The following is a 22,135-nucleotide window of genomic DNA, read 5'->3' as shown; positions in this document are numbered from 1 at the left end:
ATGAAAAAAAAAAACCCAAAAACAAACAAACAAACAAAACAACCTTAGCAAACAATTTCCTTCCTGATTTAAAAAACAAACACACACCACAATCTGTGAACTCCATTTTACTTGCATAATAGGTCTTAAAATAAACGTATTGTACAACTGAAAATGCTAGCTTGAAGGGCAAAAGCAGCAAAGATCATGCTCCAAAGAACCTTCATTTAAATCCTGGAACCTTTAGGAGTCCGAATCAACAGCACTATGCTAACTCAGGCTGCATGGAGGGAGCAGGCATTAACAAGACAGAAAAGCCAGGGAAACAAAGACGCACAGTTTAGCCCGGCGTTCAGAAGCAAATAAACACGTAGCTAACCTGCTGGGCCATTCCCTACAGGTATCAACAAATCTACGTAACTTACCATTTTGGGAGCAGCTGTCATGAAAAGAGACATCAATCTATTTTTAAAAGCGGGGTCCTTCGTCTCCAGGGAGGGAAGTGCTGCCTTTGGCCTGCTACCGAGGCAGTGGGTCCAAATACAGCACCCTGGGCAATACCAGGTTAAATGCCAAGAAAGAGAGACAAGAGGCACATGCCATTAAACCGCCAGTGCTACTGAAAAACCGCACAACTTTTTAATACTTTTCTTACCACATGGGTCTCCCGAGGCAGCCTCTAGAATGATTCACATTAATCCATTGGATAGTTAGGGATTAGCTAAGTAAAATAGATCAGGTTTTAAAAGCAGCTCTTTAAAACCAGTCTCAGCAACACAGAGCACAAATGGAAGGACCCTGATGCTCGGAAGAGTGGACAGCTGTAAGCTCCAAGGGTGGTGTTCACCATGCTAGCCACTAGCCCCACGCGGCTAGTTGGCTTGAACAATAAATATACATTCAGAATAATGTGGCTAATTCGCCATATAATGGCTACTGCTTCAGAATCGGTTGGATACCACGGGTTTAGGACAAAAGGTGGGAAAAGAAGTTACACAAGTATGTGACACAGCAGCAGTGGTAGCCCTGGAAGAACTGACAGAGGCTTCGCATAGCCCCAGAATTCCAGCCAATCAGCTCAGCGGAGGACAGTGCCTGGGAGCAGAGGGAAGGGGCACAGAGCCATGTTCATCCAGGGCTGAGTAGGTAACTGCCCCTTCTGGTGCCCAGACCCCATGGATCTTTGGCACTCCTGTACTCCCTCTCACCCATACCAATACTCCCAGCCTGATTCTACACCCCCTTCCCACCCAGACGTGCCCCCTCCCCGCAGCCTTCTCCTGCACCCTACTCTGGCCCAGATCATCCACCCCCAGCATGCTCCTGCACTCTCCCTCCCACCCCGACCCCATAGCCCTGGCCTCCCTACAGCCTGGACCACAGCAGGACATCAGGCTGTTTTTCGTTTGTTTGTTTGTTTGCTTCTCACTTGTATGGCTCTGAACTGATTGGTCTTATGGGTCAGTGGCCCTCAACCTGACAAACAATTCACCACCCTTGAGAACCCACCTTTCAAAGATGCGCGTCTCTCAGAAGCCACTCCTTTCCACCACACCCAATAAATGGCCTTTTTTCTTCACTGTCTGTCCCCCGCCACTTTCTCCTGCCTATCATTTCAGATAGGTGGCCACCATGTCTGGAGACTTCGACATGTTGCTCACCTCACTGCTCTGGCAATAGTTTGGATCTCCAGACTGCACACCTCATATGCACAGGGCTCAGGGGTCAAAAATCGGTGGAAAGGTCAAAAATCAAGTAATTCAGCAGCAATTCAGGGCTAAACAGAGAAAACCAGAAACCTGATTTGTCCCAAATTAAAATGGTACAGAGATGGAACTGTAGAAGAGTCGTGGGAGGAAACACATACCGTCTGCAGGGGTTAAAGGATAGTCCATGAATGATGCTGATCTGGACCTATCCAAACTCCCACAAAACTCAGGAGATGATCAACATTTGAAGTCACTTGTTAATTTGGCACAAAGTCATTTGTTCATCCAAACATTACACACAAATCAACAAGCAGCTCAGAAAATTGCTTTTACTTTTTTCTGCCCTTTACCTGCCCCCCTCCCGCAAAAAGGAAAAATAATACTTCTCTGAAAATAGGAAATTCACCGTTGGTGCTCTCCATTTTGGAACACATGTTGACTAATTGCCAATGTGATAGTGATGTCTCTTTTTGAGGGTGGGCTGGACATGAGGGAAACAGAACTTAATAGAGCACCTTGAGTGTTTGTGAAAAGTAGCAGCACGAATGTTCTCTTCATCCCCAGAAAAGCTGCCGCATGAACAGCAACCATTGCAACTTCCAGAACTTGGCAGGTCCTGCAGGACACAACATTCTTGCAGCATTTCTGTGGGTCCCACCAACTGTCCAGCTGTCTGCACAATACAATCCTCTACACTATAAATTTCACTGCAGTATCTCAGCATTTGTTCTTGTATTTACTTCACAAGCTGCTGCAGATCCTTTGGATTCTGAGCCCTTTGGTATTGTTCCTCTCATATTTGTCAGTGAGTTTTTTGTTAAGGGATGCTTTCAAACTAGAATAGGGAGCCCAAATTTTTACATACATTAAATGAAAATTCAATACAGAATACAGGTTTCCACATCTTTGAAATTTAGTCCCATAGGCTTGGTCTACACTAGCCCTTACGGTCAACCGCAGATACACAATTCTAGCTACCGCCACTGGGTAGCTAGAATCAGTGTATCTGCAGTCCAACTAAAAGGTCTGTCCTCACTGAGGAAAGTCGACAGGGATGTTTCTCCTGTTGACTTCCCTTATTTCTTGCGAGAGAAGGAGTACAGGGGGTCAAGTGCAAACCCCAGAAAGACAGATTTTGCATGCCTTTACCAGAGGCGTGAAATCTAACTCGGGAAGATCAACCCTTCTGGTAAGTGTTGACATACATGCTTGTAAAGTGCTTTGCGACCTAACATGAAAGGTAAAGGGCTTCCTGAAGGACAAATAGTTAACAGTCATATACTTTTTTCATAAGTTCTATACTGTTAAAACATTATCCTTTGTGTTACAACCAAGGGATGAATCAATTTACATGTAATATATTCTCCAAAATTTCATTTTGCACTGGAGTCATTTGGAGTCTCACCATACTGTGTCAAGTACTCAGTGTTAAGAGTAAAAAATACACTCTCCAAAGGGGAAGTACTTTCCTAACAGACAGGTAGTGCCAACATCAGCCCCTTTAACCAAAACATAGTGACTGAGGCTAGTAAAGAAACTCCAGCTCATGAAAAAAAGAAATACTTTTTCAACAGAGGAATGATATAAGGGGGAAAAGTTCAAAATCTGCATCTTAATGAAAAACAGACTTTTGGCTCTCAAGACATTGGATTGCAACTATAAGAAAAGGCCTCTGTAAAAAGGCCATTCTAGGGTACCCTATTTGGGCTCTCAATTATATCCAGATTAAATCTGCTCAGTATAAATATTTAAAAAGACATTTCTTCCAACTGCCAGCTCTACAAACTAAGTCTGAGAGCTGAACATGAAGCTATGGGTTCTCTCCCTTTGTATCATACCAGTGTCAAAGTTTCTGCCATTGGATCTTAGCTTACAGTTTGGCACTGATGCATGAGCCTGAACACACACCAGCTTGACCCCCCAGAAATGTAGGGCCTGAATGACAAACCTCCCTCACATTCACACAAAAGAAGTGTTCAGCAAAGTCACCACATAGGATTTGGGGAACATCCAGGCAGCAAATATATTGAGTAAGGGCAATTTTAACAGGTACTTTTCTAACTAGACACTCATTTTATCATTTTAAGACATTTTAACTTGTAAATATTGGCAAGAAATTACTATTAATAGGAATAACTTACTTTCCTTTTAAGGCAACACTTGACTTTCCCTAAGGATTTGTGTGTAACACACAGAAACAATAGGTAGGCACATAAAACATTTATACACCACTGCATTTTTATATTTTTGGACTTTTACACATAAAATTGGGAGGCATATTCATGTTAGAGTAAATAAGTAATCTACAAATTATGGGCTGGAAAAGGGTACTCAACAATTTCTGGTTTTCTCTCTCGCTATTTTGCTTTTTGTACACTATATACAATAACAGTGTTGGCTACTGTTGGAAGACAGGAAACTGGGCTAGGTGGACCTTTGGTCTGACCCAGCATGGCCATTCTTATGTTCTTAATCACAGACCATAAAGCACTGAGGATATTTGGAATTTACTCTGAACGCCTCTTTTCAGAATGATTAGGACAGTGTTCTCCAGATCATGTTTTGCGGAACCCTGGGGTTCTGTAAAGTGAAAACCAGGGTTCTGTGAGAAAATTCCATTACAATAGCTGACTCCTCTGTGATCCCCTACCCTGCCGCCAATGAAAAAGGAGAACTAACTCTAATTGGTTTAATGGCTGACAGGGCAGTGAGAGGGGTCCGACTGTTAAACCAATTTAATTTAGTTCCATTATTTCAGCAGCAGCAGGGCAGGGAGCTGCAGAGAGGCCCTTAATCGCCTCACTACCTGAGTGGCCACACCCCTCCAGTGGGCATGGCTTGGCTCACCCCTGCCAGTGGAACACCTCCATGCCATGCTTCCTTCTGATGGGTGTACGTGGCCACCCAGCGTAGGTTCCCCAGCCACTTCAGGGATGGGTTAATCCCAGGGGCTAGTTTGGGGATGAGGGGGGTTAATCCTGAGGATGGGGAGTGGGCAGATTTGGAGCTGAGATGGTTAAGGCTGGTGGAGGGGGCAGGTTTGAGGCTAAGAGGGGGTTAAGCCTGGGGAGAAGAATTGTGGGTTGGGGGGTAAAGCCTGGAGATGGGAGGCAGGTTTGGGGGGCCGAGGGGTGTAGAACCTGGAAATGGCGCTTTGCAAAATTATTTCAAGTTTAAAAGGGCTCCATGGCCAAATAAAATTGGGGACCACTGGATTAGGATGATCTTACTTTTATAACCCTTCTCCCAATTTTCCCACTTAATTGTAGGAACTCTTGCATGCCTGTCATGTGAACACAAATTCTTGTAGGCAAGGACGGCATCTATTGATGTGACTGTTTACAGATTCATTAATAGATACCCATGGTTAGGGTCCTACTCGAACAAATTAAGTAATAAAGGTGATTGTGAAAAGTTGACATTAATGGAAAATGAAAGATAAAAGTCCTTGGTGAAACACAGGTCGACATAAGGCAAAACACAGGCACGAGTGAAAGCCAACACTTAAGAATTAAAGGATGAGGTTGTGTACACCAGAATTGTCTTAATTTAAGCTAAAAATTCAAGATTTTTATTCCCAAATACATAAAGAGGCAAGCAGCTAACGACAGAGACAGCAGTACCTTTCAGGAGTGGCAAGAGAGATGCATTGAGTGAACACAGATATGACTAAAATAATAATAATAACTATTTGCACCAGCCAAACAGAGACATAACATTTCCCTGGAAAGAATGAAAAACTGAAGGTTTTCAAGACTACGCCAAAAAAGTGAATCAAGAAATGAACATCTCTGAAGAACAACAACCTCTGTCAGCACCGTGATGGGATCCACATCAAGGAAAATTGGCTAAAGAAACGATATGACACCTTTAGTTGGTCTATTTTTAACATATTTAGAAATAGAGGGATCTTAATGAATACATAGCTGGAGTTTAAAAGTCTGTGAATAGATTAATCAGGGAAAGAACAGATAGTTATCACTGGAGATACTTCACCAATGGAAGATCATATCTAACAAATCACGACCTTTTGAGAGCCAGTAACTATTTCATGGAGGTGCTTAGAAGAGTGAATATCACGGACAATTTATTTAACATTTACAAAACTAATAAATCTGGTATCACGAAAAGGCAAACCTTTCAGAGCAGTAAGTATAAGACATGACCCACTACTTGGTAAGAAACTGCCTTGAACATTGAAGGAAAAAGTTACCCATTTATGGAAGTTTGGCACCAATAAGAAACAGTGGAAGGTTCCAACCAGTTTTTGATAAAAATTACCATCTTGGAAGGAGGAAAAATTTGCTGACAGTATGGAATTGTTGTGGCAGTCAATATTAAGCATGAAGGCAATACAATTAAATATGTTCAGTTTGATTCAAGGAGCTTGTTTTCCTAGATTTTGTGGGTTACATTGACCTTCATTATCTAAGAGAATAGGTGGAAAAAAGCACGGTAAAAATATGTTAAGGAAGTGTGTCAGAAGACACAAAATAATGGATTCTTCATCTTTACCACGTAACAGAGATCTGTCGAGGGTCCATTATCACTGTGGTAAAAGGGAGGAGAAGGCATTGTTTGCCAAACAACAGGAATGGCAGTTGCTTGGTATTACATCGGTAGCGTTTACACCTATTCTTAAACTAATAGCAAGAAATACAAGAACATGCAATACTCCATGCACAGACATGTATGTCCCAAACAGCAAAAACTTTATCCTAGATACAGTTAGGATTACAGGAGGAATCTGGAGGAGCAAGGCAAATAGACACATTACAGCAAGACAATGCAAGAGATGGAGGAGTTCACTAAAATAGGAGGTTTGAGGGTTTCTCCCATAGACCTTTTTTTCCATCTCATGATTACTGAATATTAGGGACCTGGTTTTTGGAAGTAACACTAACCTGATGGTGGTGAATTACACTTTTGGTAGAGAATATAGGGACTGCCAGCTTTAAGTATCCCTGTTTTATGGCCAGCACGTTCAGCAGCAGCAGTAGAACCAGGGTTACCCTGGAGCAAGATAGTAAGTGATGTTTGTTCAGAAATCATTAGTAAATGGAAATAGCCTTTTCCTACCAGCTGATTTTGGAGTGAATTTGTCCCTGTTGGCTGCACATACGGCCAGTAGCCTGTATCCAAGATCCAAGTCAAATCCTTGCTGTGCCGCCACTCGACTAACAACCTGTGAAGGGAAAGAGAAAGCTTGAGTAGTGGTTACTTCTTGCTCCTTGCAAAGGCACTTTAACATGCTCATTGACATAAATAGTACATGACTGCCTGGTGCTCTGATATCATCAGCAAACACATGGGTAGAGGCATTGTTCTCCAAGAGCTCTTCTGAAACCTGCACTTTTGTATCTGTTACTTCCCCTGAAAGACGGAGAAACTAAGCTGAATAAAAAAACAAAAACAAACAACCAGTGGAACTTTTATATAAAATTTAAGCCTGACATGTTTTCTTGTGTTAAGGAACTATCCGGCCAGGCCTTCAACACTGCTGCATAGATGCTGACAAGCACAATGCATTGTTCTCAAGGGCAGGGTCTTAATAAAAAAAAATCCTCCCACTTCCTGGGTTGCAATATGCCCTGTTCCAGTCAGTTCCCAAACTCCAGCCCAGAGGTGGCTGCTCATTTGTAGCACTGCATACTGTCTGGGAAATATCTTGGAAGACCTTCAGGAGAAACAGGATCTATAATAAAAGGTGCCATATAAACAAAGTATTATTCAAACATACATCATACAAGCTGAAAGGAGAACTTAAGTAAGATCTGTTTTATTTGTATTGCAACCATGGCCAAAGGCCCGGGACATAAGTGAAGTGCTACTGCACCAGGTGCCATGAGAGACGATCCATGTTCCCAGTAACTTGCAAGCCAAGAAGAAAAATATTCTATTTCCTTCCTTGTCTCAGGATCAAAGTCACTTGTTAAATTAAAAGACATTGAACATTAGCGTGCAATTATCTGTGTCTTGAACTATGCTCACAAAAAACAATGGTACAGAACAGAGTTTGAAATCAAGATACTCACTAACCTATAAATGATAATGAAATGTACCATTCTGTGTTAAGTAGTTAGCTCTATCACATGAATCCTCTTATTCCAAATTGTTTTTCAGTATCTACTTTTCCTAATTAACAATAAAGAATCAGATTCCTTTAGTACGAGTGTATTACTACAGATAACACTGCAGTTTGCAGATAGATTTTTGTTGATGTTAATTTGGAAACAAAGATTTATGCAACTGCTTCAGGTGGTTTTCCCTCCCCTCACATTTTGTTTAACATTTCTAATTTCAAAACTGAGCATTGAACATTTTCATGACAAATAAGTTAAATTTTCAATAAGCAACACAAAAGCATACCTGCCTGGAACACTGTAGCTAGCCCTTCTACATCCCGTTTACCTATTTTAGTTGAAGAAATTAAATAAAATTTTACAGAGAAAGGTAATTATTATTTTGGGGAGAAAGGCCTGATTTTAAAAAAAAATCAGCAAAATATTCTTTTGGCCCCTCCACGCAACAGTATTGTACAGTTGTTAGTACTGGTGTCTTTGTCAAGATTCAGTGTCTAGACCCGCAATAAAGTTGATGTGGTGGGATTCACTCACCTGCGTAACTTTAAGATCACACAAAAGTCTTTATAGGCTCAGGATCCTGGAGATGTTAATAAGACCCCCAGAAGTCTCATGATCCAAGATTGTGTGGAACAACTGTCAGGCCGATGATATTAGTTAGATACTCATGTTTGGCAGGGTCCACATGTTTGTACCCCATGATCTGAATATCACCAGAATTCAAACATGAATAATCTGTTTGCCCAGGGATACTGTCAGGTATATGTCATGAAAAAGATCAGGAAAAAGCAAATTGGAAGCTCATTTTTTAATCTCGTTAAAGGCTCCTGAGAGGGTTGTCCTGTTATTATGCAAACATAATGGAAACTCATTTAGGCACCATCTTCTTTAACACTAGCTAATTTAAAGTGTGGCTCACTGCATTGAGATAAAAAAAGGGAACCTACCTCCCTGCTTTTATTAAAATGGTCTTTTGACTGGCACATTATCCGTAAGCTTAATATTTTGAAACTAGAAAGGAATAGAAGCAGATACGTCTGCTCGTCAATGAAACCAGAGTAAAGTGTGTTTACCTGCAAAATTTATTGACATCGTTACACTTGCTCTGTTTAAAATATGGATTTATGGCAGAGATGCAGCTGACCAAACACCAAGTATTTCCAACTAATGTCTTGCTAATTATAGAAAAAGCTCTCTATATTAATTTAGAAAAGCCACAAGCATAGGCCTTGACTCATAACACAGTCTACGTGAGCATACAGGTTGAACCTCTCTAATTTGGGACTTTCTCATCTGGCAACATCGGTAATCTGGTATAATTTCAGTTAGCTGGACAATCTCTTATCATGGTTGTGGCCAAGTTTTCTGTGGTCTCACGCAGTTTGCTTACAGCAACCAGTTCCAACTTTCAGTGTTCCATGCTGTTATTTAGCTGTGATTTACCCTCTAATGTCTTCTAAGAGCCCAGTAAGCAGTGGACGCGTTGGTAATGCTGCTAGACAACATTGACCTACCATGGTCCAGCACATTCTCTTGTTTGGGACCAGTCAGGTCCTGAGGCTGCCGAACAAGAAAGCTTCAACCTGTAGTAACTTTATTAGTCGGATCAAAAAATCTGGGCCATTTGAAGCCTAAATATAGATCAAGCACAATCCATTATGCCATTATTTGCAATCAATTCTTAATTGTATATTTTACTAATTACAGCAAATATATTTCTGTCTTTGGCCTGATCTGAGAAGACGACTGAGTTCTAGGCATCGAGGCTCCTCTCTGACACTGATCACATCTCTGTGGCAGTTGGCAAGTATAGTGTCTGCAAGAAGTCTCTAAATAAAGTAAGGTGTGAAGAAAGCTGGCTCAACAGATTTTTTTTTTTTTTTAAATTTAGTGGTCAGCTTAGACCAGGATGAACTGTGACCAACATTGTTTCAGCTACGTGCTTATGTAACCCACACACCTACATGTGGTTCACTGTCCCATGTAGTGGTACCTAGACCACTTCACAGAGAAAGAGTAAGTGCGCTCTACAGCCTGGGCTGAGCACCAGCTGGCCTTTAGCTCAAGCTGTAGAGGTGGCTACACTAAGTTCCAGAGGCCCCACATTTGAGTCTGCCTGTGGGCAGTTACAGTTAGATGCTACACAGCACCAGCTGCAATTTGTTCTGACCTCCACGAACTGTGAATTTATTCCTCAGTGAGTCAGCTGACTCACTGGTTCACCACTGTGGCAAAATATGAGGTAATTTTATAATGTAGAAAGGCAGTCCTTGCCGGGCCAGGTATAGTGAGTCACAAAACCGAATTTACAATGAGACCCCTCTCTCAAAAAGGGGCAGCTGACAGATATGCAAGGCCAGAAATTGAGCCCAGGGCTCCTACTTGGTGATGTAAAGCCCCAGTTCAAGAACAGTTGGCCAAGGTTTGTATTGAGTCTTTTTCTCCAGAATTTTATAGAAGTCCTTTGGACATTCCTAGGGTATCTATAGGAAATGCTGAGGCTACTTTCCTTTAGATACATTAACAATTTCGACAGGCGTTTTAGGAGAAGTACATACACTATTTTCAGATGGCTGCATTATTTCAAACGGTTGCCTACGGGCAGTTCGGATTGGCTCCAGTACTTAAAAACCTTTAACCTGCGCTGCATTGCATTTGTAACTGAAACACCACATTCTGCCACTGTGACATAGTTCAGCAGAGTTCTGCCAGGCTGGAATCTCATGGGCTTCAATAATGAGCCAGAAGGTTCTAATAATGGGAAACCGATACAGAAATGCAGCTATCAGCTTCTCTTATTAAACAGCAGTGCCGCTTTTCTTTCCCCTTTTTCTCCTTTTTGCGAGGCAAAGGGCATGACTTGCTGTAGCTAGCTCCACTCCCTGCCCCTCTTGTCATCGCACCATGAAGTACTGGAACAATGTGCCTCTTAAGCTAACAGGCTCGTTAATCAAGAGAGCTTTACGACTGCTTATTGCAAAACTCCCTTCCCATTATGTTGCACTTTCAATGAATCTCTTAACTGGCAGCAGTCAAGAGCACCCCCCCTGCTGGCATCAGAATGAATTTTCCCAATTCAATTTGCCAGCTTCTAAAAAAAAAAAAAAAAAAACAACTAAAAATGCCAGCTGATTGCTAGCTCAGACGGTTCGGTGCTCAGCCACTTGTGTGCCCTTGAAATTATCTAACTACAGTTTGAAGACTACAGCAGAAATTTTGTAATTACAATTCTGCAATGTAGATGGTAATTCCAGCCCCCCCTCTGTAGCAGAGGAAGATCAGATAAACAAGAACCAGACAGGATTTTTGCAGCATGACTGGAGAACTGCTTTCAGTGAGTGGAAGGGGGAGGTTACTTTTGTGATCTCAGCTCCTGCTTTGACTAGAATCCACAGGTTCAAATCCCAGCAGGCTCACTTCAACAATTCAGGCAGCCAAAGTTGTCAAATAAAATTATACACAATGAGGCTTAATACAGAGGCTGTTGCCTGTTCCGTGTGGACACAAAAGAGCCCACAATGTCCCCATTTTCCACATTTCCCTTCACTCCCATCACGGGTGTAAGGATCACATTTTGCAAATCAGACCCAATGACCCATGAGGCAATAAAGATCCACACTGGGAAATTTTTGCTTGCTCTGCGTCCTGGCTCTTTTTTTTTCTAATCTGCTTCTATTTGGAGAATCTCTGCTCAGAGCACTGGACGGCGAGCTCTGCCTTGCCCCACATGACCCTCCCTTCCTTGCTCTTCACAGTTCTGACAGCCACAGAGATCAGTCAGGGAAAGGAAGGACCCAAGACCATGTTCTCAACGTTATCATCAAAGGGGCCAAAGCAGGGTGTACAACTAACTGGACAGAGTAATCAACTTGTTGCACTCACTGCAATAGTGTCACCTGTCACATTATGATAAGCTTTGGTCTTCGAACAGTAGTTTGGATGAAATCTCCTGGTCACAGAGGTTATGTCTACACAACAGCCTAAGTTTGAAATAACAACACAATTTACGCTATGCAAATTGCGTAGCTTATTTTGAGTAGATTTCAAAATAGGCGATGTCAAGTGTGACAAAGTCAGTCCTATTTCTGGGCCTCTGGCCTCTACTCAGTCCACTGGGTCCACTTAAGGGACCCGTTGCCCTCGCTCAAGTGAGGGGTAGTCTGGGAGGAACCTGTCTCCTGCCCACTCGTGCCAGGTTCTGGCCCAGGGACCCTATGTGGTTGCTAGTGGGAGGAGATGACTCCCTTAGCCCTTGGCACAGCAGCTCTCCTCCCTGGGCCACTTCCCCAGATGATTGCCCCAGTACCCTTCTCCAGGCTGTAGCAGTTGTGACTACCCATTCTTGGTCTGCTGAAGCCTCTCGCTCCCCCTCTGTGGTTTCTGGTGTTCCTGCTGCTCTCTTCCGCTCCTCTCAAACCTGCTCTCTCCCACTACTCTGGTCTCCTTGCAACTCTCTTCTCGCCTCTCAGACTCTCTCCCCACCCTTCCCACTGTGAAGGGTTTTTAAAGGCCTCTTATTAGCCCAGTCATGGAGTCAGCTGGCCCCACTTAGGCTGAGCCATATCCCACCCCGATGCCTGTGATTGTCCTGCAGGCCCTTCTGTTTGTTTGGGCTCCCTCTGAGGGGGCCCTCCACCCTGGCCCTGCCACACAAGGTATCCCTGTACTCCTCCTGCAATGTATACAGGGATGCTGGAATAGCATGCCCCTTATCTCGAAAATTGTCTCTAGACAATACGTGTGTTGCACAGACGTGAGCAGCTATTTCGGGATATGCAGCCATAGCCTGAGTGATGAAGTTAGACAGGGACACACAAAGCCTTTCAAACTGGGCTAGCCCTATACTTCAAATGCTCTCATGCACTAAAATACTCCCAAGATTATAGCTAACAAAGTGAAAGAACAAAACAAGTGTGTTTGATGCTGAGATCTCATTTGAAAAGCCAGGACTGGACCAATAAAAAGTGGGATTTAAGGGTGCCTTTCTGCTCCTGCTGTTATGCAGGGTGTTCAGTGCCTCCTGAGGTCCCTTCCAGCCCTGTGCTTCTATGATTGTGTGTGATTTTAGCTGCCTTTTGATGGTGCAGTGCATTCAAAGCAATAAAGTACTTTGGGCTCTTTTGGGATGAAGGACCCTGTATACATCTCAGACGTCTATATCACTTGGTCCATTTGTAAACCTCATGGGTAGTTAGGACTGATGCAAGTATCTTCCCTTCTTTTTATCTCTTCCCTCCTTTTCAGTCCATATGTATTAGGGTTTGCAAAATATGTGCCCTGCAGGGTGCAGCCACATGTTCCATCCACACAGTGCAGTGAGTGTACGGTACATACGTATCATGAGAGATCAGACACAGATACCAACCAGTCCTACGACAGATAGTGCTCTGTATGCTCTGTAACCTCTGACTAGGTCTACGTGCTTAGCTGATTTCTAGTGGAAGGAATGAACACCTACATATAGGGCTTGTCTACACTACCACCTTCCTTCGAAGGAGGTGGTAATTAGGGTGTTGGGAGTTTACTAACGAAGTGCTGCTGTGCCTAGGTAGCACTTCATTATGCAAATTCCCCTCTCCCCACCCCCCATGGCAACTTTGAAGTTTTAAACTTCGAAGTTCTGGCATGCGTCTAGCTGCAGCTCACCCGCCAGTACTTTGAAATGCCGAGGCAACTTCAAAGTCCTCTTACTCCTCAAAATTTGAAGCACTGCCTATGCACGGCAGCACTTCATTAGTAAACTCCCAATACCTCAATTACCGTCCTTCCTTCAAAGGAAGGTGGTAGTGTAGACAAGTCCATAGTCTCAGAGGGGTAAACATGTTAGTCTGTAGTCCCCTTTTTTCTCTTTTTTCCTTTCTTTCTTCCCCTGGCCCTGCTCTCTCTCTCTCTCTCTTTCCCCCTCTTTCTCTCTCATATACATACACATGCTTACACACACTCTGTTTGCTCATTTTTGCTCCAGAATGTGATTGCTCCAGAATCTGATGAAGTGGGTCTTACTGCAAAAGTTCATTACCTAATAAATGAAAGTGTTAGTCTTCTAGGTGCTACAGGTGGGTTTTCTTTGTAGTTTTTGTGTGTGTGTGTGAGAGAGAGAGAGAGAGAGAGAACCTACTTATAAGTTCAGCATGATTGTGTGACTGGCAGCTGTCAACAGAAGATATGAACTCTAATACTACTACACAAGCAGGGCTGTTTCAAAGGTAGCTGGTTTATTTATTTGTTTACTCTTAACCAACATCTTCAAAAAGAGAAAAATGCATGATAAACATATCTCAAGTCTGTGGTACTAATGCTCGTTATGAGAATCCCATGATAACACTCAAAACTTTCAGAGGGGGAGATATGAATTCCTTTGTCGACCTAAGCAACTCACTACCTGTGTGTGCCAGTAAGAACTGTCATCCAACAACCCCCAGAGGATGTCTGATGATCTGAATACATTAAGCAAAAGTTCTCTGATGTAACTATGTTGACCTAGTTACTTAAGTGTGAACCTCAAACGTAGATGAGCTGCCCAGCATTAAGAATACGTCTACACTTATTAGGAGATCTACACACTGGCAGTTATCTTCTCAGGTTCAATTTAGTGTGCCTCATGGGAAAGCGCCACATTGAACTGTCACGGCACTGCCAGTGAACTGGGTACTCCTGGCAGTCATGAAGAGTAAGGGAAGTCAGTGGGACAGTTTTTCCTGTTGACTTCCTGCTATGTGGACTGTGACAAAAAAACTATTTTAAATAAGTTGATTTCAGCTACCCAATTCTCATAGCTGGATTTGCGTACCTAAAATCATTTTTTTCCCTCATAGCGTAGACCCGACCAAAGCAGGGCTTATGTCTATGCAGCTACACCTGGTAACAGATTTAAGGCAGAGGTAAGGAGCGACTGTTGCAGGCAGTTAAAGACTGGCACTGAATGAGTATGCAGGAAACCTCTCGAGGTAGTCTTCCAACGATGTTTGAATGGTGGCCATGATGCAGAGCTCTGAGAGAGATCTGGGAAATAGCCTGAACACAATTCACCATTTGAAACATACACAAATATTTATCTAATACATATGGGGAAGAGGACAGGATGGAATCAGAGTTCCTTCACAGAAGTCTTAGAAACAAGTATGAGTGTACCATTCTTAGAAATCTCCTGTCCTTTCATGGGTAAAGAAGTGAGCTTCATCTATAATTACTGTGATCCTGATCTGATCTGAAATCTGATTTTTGATTCTGTACTTCTATATATTAAACAGAAAGAGCTCAGCCAGGCATGAAGTTATTTAGCAGCAGATACCTTGCAAACACATTAACTTAACTTTGTTGTTCCTACCATCTGAGGCATCCTGTTTTGGAAACCTGACCTCATCGAAACATATGGTGCTTGTCCTTTTTGTTTTTAATTAAGTTTTTAATTACACGTTTGATGAGCTAAAATGGATTTCCATATCACAAAACTGACAACAGTTTTCCTATTCTTAAAATTAACTGAAAAATGTCAAAAGAGCCTTGTTTCAAAGATTTTTCAAGGAGAAATGGAATTCAGAAGGTTATTGTGCATTGTAAAATGACTGGACGTAAGCAATATCACAACCACAAGTAAGTGACCCAAAACATTGTTCCTTTGGCTATTTTAATCCACCAATTTTTGAGTAACACTTCTCTTTGGAAAGCCTTGGGTTAGAGATGGGAATTCAAATGAAAATCTGGAGCTTCAGATACAACATGAACAGCATTATCAAAGAATTTTTAGGTTTACCAATCTTTCTGGCACATTAGTGCAGTCATACCACCTTGGTTCTGACTCCACCTGGTCACACCAGATAACCAAGTTTGAACTGAGCCATCATGTGGATAGAAAATCTACAAGAACACCTAGCCAATGAAATAAGAGGTGTTGTGCCCATGAAAGAGAACTTCTCTCTCACTCAATGTTTAATGAATATCTCAGCATAGTGTTTGTAGGTGGGATGGCACCATGGTCTTGGCTATGTATGGTCAGCAATCCCATGACACATCTGATAAGCAGAGGTGCATAACCCCAGTGTTTTGACCAAGCCCACCAACTGAGGGGAGGCAAAGGGGACAACTGCCTGGGCTCTCGCAATTCAAAAGGGCTGGGGGGTTCTCAGCTACTGATACTGCATTAACGGCCAGAGACCTGAGCCCTTTAAATTGTTGCTGGAGATCCAGAAAATGGGATAAAGGTAGCACTAAGCACTGGCTGGGAGATGGGGGCCTAGCATGGCCCAGGCAGTGCTGAGGACTGGCTGCCCCAGCCCTGCCCTTCTGGTAATATGGAGCCAGCCCCTGTGCCCCTTGCCCATGGACTGGCCAATTTTGACACTAGGTGAGTGAGGTGCTACCTTACTGGACCAATTTCTGTTGGTGAGAGACACAAGTTTTTGAGCTACACAAACTTGAAACATCTCTCTCACAAACAGAATTTAGTACAATAAAAGATATTTTCTCACTACCTTTTTTCTCTAACATGATTAATAGGAGTATCTTTCAAGACTTCTCAAGGACCACGTCTACATTACCCCTGCCTTTTGGAAGGGGTATGTAAATGGTGCGGATTGGAAATGCTAATGAGGTGTGGATGTGAATATTCAGCATCTCATATGCATAAGGACAGCCACCTGAAGCATCAAAAGTGTTGCTTTCGAATCGAAAACTAGCTGTGTAGATTGGGTTTCCATTCGAAGTTACAAAATTCATGCCCATGAATTAACTGCTTTGGTGAGCAATGCAAAGTATGGCCTTGCCATGTACATCAGGCATGGTCTCAACAATGTCTTGCTCTGGAGCAATTCAAGTCCATGAAGATCTCTACTGCAGCAACAAGAATTCGGGAAATAACTATAATGAACATCTGCAAACTTTGAATAGTCAAAGGCCATATTACCATCTTCTCTCCATCCAGGCATGTATCATAGGCTGGGTCTACACTCACTGTGGAACATTGAATGCTTAGGTTCGATCTTCCAGGAAACCGCATCAATCAAAAATGATAGTCAATGTGATTGCCTCGCATTCTCTCTCTGTAACTCAGGAGCGCGCAACCTTGGCTAGCAAAAAGGCTACATGAGTAGCTCCCCTTCATCTCAGTGGGTCATAAGACTGTCGCAATCAAGATGGTCTCCCAGGATAGGTTAGTTTTGCTAACCACTCTTGTGTTACTAGAATTTGGGGGTTGACGACTGAACCATAGCTGTGCTTTGTTTGGACCCTGAGGGAGAACACAGCTCTAACAAACAGAAGTTACTCACCGTAGTAACGATGGTTCTTCGAGATGTGTCCCCATGGGTGCTCCACAATAGGTGTCGGGCTCGCCCGGCGCCGCAGATCGGAAATCTTCCAGCAGTTTCTCCTGGATTGCGCATGCGCCGGCGCACGCCGCTCCCTTCCGTGTCCCCGGCCATGTGTGCGATCCGGTCCCCGCCAGTTCCTTGACCAACCGCCTCAGATGCTCCTGAAAGACGCTAGACAGAGATCCGAAGTGGGGAGGATGGGCGGGTGGTGGAGCACCCACGGGGACACATCTCGAAGAACCATTGTTACTACAGGTGAGTAACTTCTCTTTCTTCATCGAGTGTCCCCGTGGGTGCTCCACAATAGGTGACTACCCAGCAGTAACCCAAGTAAGGAGGTGGGTAATCGGTTTATGTGCAGCTTGCCCCAAAAGGACTGCTGTCAAGAGGCAGGTATCTTCTTGGAATACCCGATGTAGGGCATAATGCTTGGCGAAGGTGTCATAGGATGACCAGGTGGCCGCTCGACAGATGTCCTTCAACGCGATGCCCTTAAAGAAGGCTGTTGACGCCGACGCCGCCCTGGTGGAGTGAGCCCTGGGTGGGGCCAGCAAAGGAGTCTTTCAAAGCTCGTAGCACATTTTTATACAGGACACAATGTGCTTTAGGATTCTCTGTGAAGAGAGACCTTCTCCTTTTGACCTGGGAGCGAGAGAGACTAGAAGCCTGTCCGTTTTCCGGAAGGACTTAGTTCTGTCTATGTAGAAGGCCAACGCCCTCCTCACATCCAGGAGATGCAGGCGTGCCTCCTTGCTGGAGTTGTGAGGCTTCGGGTAAAACGAGGGTAAAACTATTGGTTCGTTAAGATGGAACTCTGAAGAAACTTTTGGAACAAAGGCTGGGTGCAGCCTTAAGGTTACCGCCTCCTTTGAGAATACTGTGCAGGGCGGCGTTGCCATAACTGCTGCGAGATCACTCACCCTGCGAGCTGACGTAACTGCAAGGAGGAAGGTTGTTTTTATCGTAAGGAGATGTAGGGGAACCATGGTTAATGGTTCAAAAGGTGGACCCGTGAGCGTGCTGAGCACCAAGTCCAGGTTCCACGATGGCGGAAGCGGTTTCCGAGGGGGGTACAGGTTTACCAACCCCTTCAAGAACCTGGTAACAATAGTATGGGCAAATACCGTGGGCCCCTCGTCTGTATGCCGAAAGGCTGATATAGCGGCGAGGTGGACTTTTAGCGAGGATAAGGAAAGTCCGCCCCTCTTGAGGTCCAGTAAGTATTCAAGTATTATCGGTATAGGAATGTCAAGGGGAGCTAACTGCTTGGCGGACCACCAGGCTGTGAATCGAGTCCATTTCTGCTTGTAAGTCTTCCTGGTGGAGGTCCTTCGGCTACTTTCCAGGACTTGTTGTACTCCCTCCGTGCATGTATTTTCTAAGGAGCTGAGCCATGGATTAGCCATGCTTGTAGGCGCAGACTCTGAGGGTTCGGGTGCACTATGGACCCCTGGGCCTGCGTGAGTAGGTCCGGCGCCACCGGTAGAGGGAGCGGTGGGCAGTCTGACATGCGCAGAAGCAAGTGAAACCATTGCTGCCGATCCCACGTGGGGACTACTAGTATCATGAGAGCTCTCTCCCTTCTGGCTTTCTGCAAGACCTTGTGGATAAGCGCTGTGGGGGGGAACGTGTAAAGTAGGGGGCCCTTCCATGGAATCATGAATGTGTCCCCCAGGGACCTCCGCCCCACTCCTGCCCTGGAGCAGTACTGGGGACACTTGTTGTTGTGCTGGGTGGCAAACAGATCGATCTGGGCAAACGCCCGTGTATGAAAAATCGGTCGTAGCAGATCGGAGCGGATCTGCCATTCGTGCGTGAGTGCGAAGCGCCTGCTCAGCTGATCTGCTTTCACGTTGTGAGCACCCAGCAAGTACGAGGCTTTCAACGTTATGTTTTTGGCGATGCACCAGTTCCACAGTCGGACTGCTTCCGCACATAGGGCACGGGATCGGGCTCCTCCTTGTCGATTTTTGTAAAACATAGTGGAGGTATTGTCTGTATTAATCCTGACTACTTTGCCATATATGTGGTCTCGGAAATGCTTGCAGGCATTGAACACTGCTCTGAGCTCCAGTATGTTTATGTGCAGTGACTGTTCCGCAGGGGACCATAGCCCTTGCGTCACCTTGTCGCCGATGTGCGCTCCCCATCCTATGTGGGAGGCGTCAGTACTCAGAAAAATAGAAATTTGTGGTTGGTGAGAGGGCACCCCTGCTAGCAAGTTCTTGGGGTTTACCCAACATGCCAGGGATCTGCGCACCTCTGTCGTGGGCGACACCACCCTGTGAACAGTGTGGGATGCCGGTTTGTAGACGCTCGCCAGCCAATGCTGCAGGCTTCGCATGTGCAATCTGGCATTCTGTACCACAAATGTTGCTGCCGCCATATGGCCCAGCAGCTGTAAGCACGTTAAGACTGGCACCGTGGGGCTGTATGTAATGACTTGCACCAGCAAAATGATGGCGCGAAAGCGGGCGTCAGGTAGGTACACCCTTGCTGTGATAGAGTTTATGCATGCCCCTATGAACTCTATGTCCTGTGTGGGGTCGATCTTTGACTTCGCGAGGTTGATGACTAGGCCCAGCGAAGAAAACGTCTCCGCTGTGACGCGTATCATGCGTAGGACCTCTGCCTTCGAGGCCCCTTTCAATAGGCAGTCGTCCAGGTATGGAAATATGAATACCCCCTGTCTGTGCAGGTAGGCTGACACCACTGCCAATGTTTTGGTAAAGACTCTGGGGGCCGAGGAGAGGCTGAATGGAAGAACCCTGTACTGGAAGTGTTCCTTGCCAACCATGAAGCGGAGGAAGCGCCTGTGTGCCGGGTGGATCGTTATATGAAAGTAAACATCTTGTAAGTCGAGGGCTGCAAACCAATCTCCATTGTCCAGTGCCGTGAGTATGGAGGTGACTGTAATCATCCGAAAATGTTGCTTGCGCAAGTAGCGGTTGATGCCCCAAAGATCTAAGATGGGCCTCCAGCCTCCTGTTTTCTTCTCTATGAGGAAGTAGCGTGAATAAAACCCTTTCCCCTGGAATTGTTCTGGCACTCTTTCCACCACCCCTATGAACATAAGGTGGTCCAGCTCCTGTTTGAGCCTCGCCTCGTGGGTAGCGTCCCGGAGGTTGAGCCTGGAGAGAGGCTTCGTCGGTGGGAGGGATTGGAAGGGGATCGCGTAACCCGTGGCTATGATCTCCAGCACCCATTTGTCTGTGGTGATATTTTGCCATTGGGAGTGAAACGGTCTGAGGCGATGATGGAACATGAGATGAGAGTGGCATTGTGCAATGGTAGTGATAGTGCAGCCCTCGACATGCCCGTCAAACTTGTTGCCTTTGGGCCTGTCCCGAGGGTGTACGACTTTGTTGGGAATGTCGCCTGGGAGTTCTGTACTGTTGCTGCTGTTGATGGCGCCCTTGGTCGTAGCCCCATTGATACTGCGCACGCTGTGGTTGGTACGGGTAGCGTCTTTGCTGAGGGCAATATTTTTTCTTCCTATATGGAGGAGTATAAATACCCAGGGTTCTAAGTGTAGCTCTCAAGTCCTTACTGGAGTGCAGGACCGAGTCGGTTGAGTCTGCAAACAACTTTTGCGTGTCAAAGGGAAGATCCACGATCTTCGCCTGTAGATCCCTCGAGATGCCCGATGTCTGGAGCCAGGATTCTCTACGCACGACCACTGCTGTAGCCGTTGAGCGTGCCGCCGTGTCTGCCACATCCAGGGCGATCTGGACTCCCGTCCTCGAAGCTGGGTAGCCCTCTTGCACAATTGCCTTTAACACCGGCTTCTTATCTTCCGGAAGTGAATTCATGAGAGAAGTAAGCCTGGAGTAATTATCAAAGTTATGGTTCGCTAGGTGTGCCGCATAATTTGCCATTCTCAATAGCAGGGTGGAAGAGGAATATACCTTCCTGCCGAACAGCTCTAGCTTCTTGGCATCTTTGTCCGATCCCCCCGATTTGTACTGAGAAGTCTTTGACCTCTGCTGGGACGATTCGACCACCAACGAGTTCGGTTGTGGGTGACTGAAGAGGAGCTCCATGCCCTTTGCCGGGACGAAGTACTTCTTATCCGCTCTCTTGTTCATAGGCGGAACGGAGGCCGGAGTCTGCCATATGGTAGTGGCTGACTCCATAATGGCTTCGTCCAGCGGGATAGCAATTTTGGATGAGGCCGGGGTTCTGAAATTTTTCAGGAGTTTGTGATGTTTCTCCTGCACTTCTGCCATTTGAATGCCTTGCGTGAAAGCCACCCTTTTAAACAGCTCCTGAAACTGTTTAAGGTCGTCCGGGAGAGCGACATCCCCGGGGGCCATGGCCTCATCTGGGGAGGATGAGGAGGAACCACTACGGTACACCTCCCTCGCACTCTCAGGTTCCTGCGGCCGATGGTACACCTGCTCGCTGGAGGATTGCGAAGGAAAGTCTCGGGGTTCTAAAATTAACTCCCCTTGAGATAACTGAGTTTCCATCCCCGAACAGGAGTGCCCACGGGGGTATTGGACGGCCGGGGGGGACCTGCCCCTGTGCGTAGGCCTGGGGTGTCTGTGTCCAGCATGATAAGAATGCCCATGGCAGCACGGGCATGGGGACGGAGACCTGGACCACTCTCGGGGTGTGCACCCCCGATGTCTGGGAGAGCGAGACCTCCGCGATGACACAGATAGCGGTGACACTGGTTTGTGATAGTACTCCAGTGGATCCAATCCCAGAAAGGGTGAAGGTGGCCCAAGCCATGGTGACATTGGTTGGAAGAATGGAGGAGGTTGTTCTGGATAGGCCGGTGGAGACCCAGGCCTTCTGGGCGGCGTGTGCAGCACAGGGGGAGGGCTTGTTGTTAGCAGCAGCGCAGCCCTGTCCAGAGAAGGGCTGCGGTGCAGGGCTTTTGCGTTTGCCTTTCCCCTCCCCTGCGGGGCTAGCACCGCCCCCCTCCCGCGCCAGGGATCTTGGCTCCGCTGTCGGTGCCGCGCTCGGCCCGCTCAGCTGCGGTGCCGCGCGGATAACGTCTTCCGGTGCCTGCAGGCTCCGTGCATGTTGGCCCTACTCCGTTGGTGCC

General features: G+C 45.5%; 1 protein-coding gene across 16 annotated transcripts in view; it reads right to left on the bottom strand.

Annotated features, from left to right (window-relative positions):
* ZMIZ1 (zinc finger MIZ-type containing 1) overlaps positions 1-22,135 on the bottom strand; it is a 563,555-nt gene that overhangs the window by 183,658 nt on the left and 357,762 nt on the right. For all 16 annotated transcript variants that reach the window (XM_075000053.1, XM_075000048.1, XM_075000061.1 and 13 more), the window contains one exon: positions 6,768-6,873. In XM_075000053.1, coding sequence (XP_074856154.1) covers positions 6,768-6,873 — 106 coding nt within the window. The remainder of the gene's footprint in view (positions 1-6,767; positions 6,874-22,135) is intronic.

This window comes from Carettochelys insculpta, chromosome 7 (genome assembly GCF_033958435.1).
Source record: "Carettochelys insculpta isolate YL-2023 chromosome 7, ASM3395843v1, whole genome shotgun sequence".
In the NCBI taxonomy this organism is placed as follows: domain Eukaryota; kingdom Metazoa; phylum Chordata; order Testudines; family Carettochelyidae; genus Carettochelys; species Carettochelys insculpta.
The sequence above is the reverse complement of the archived record's forward strand: the minus strand, read 5'-3'. Positions and strand labels throughout refer to the sequence as shown.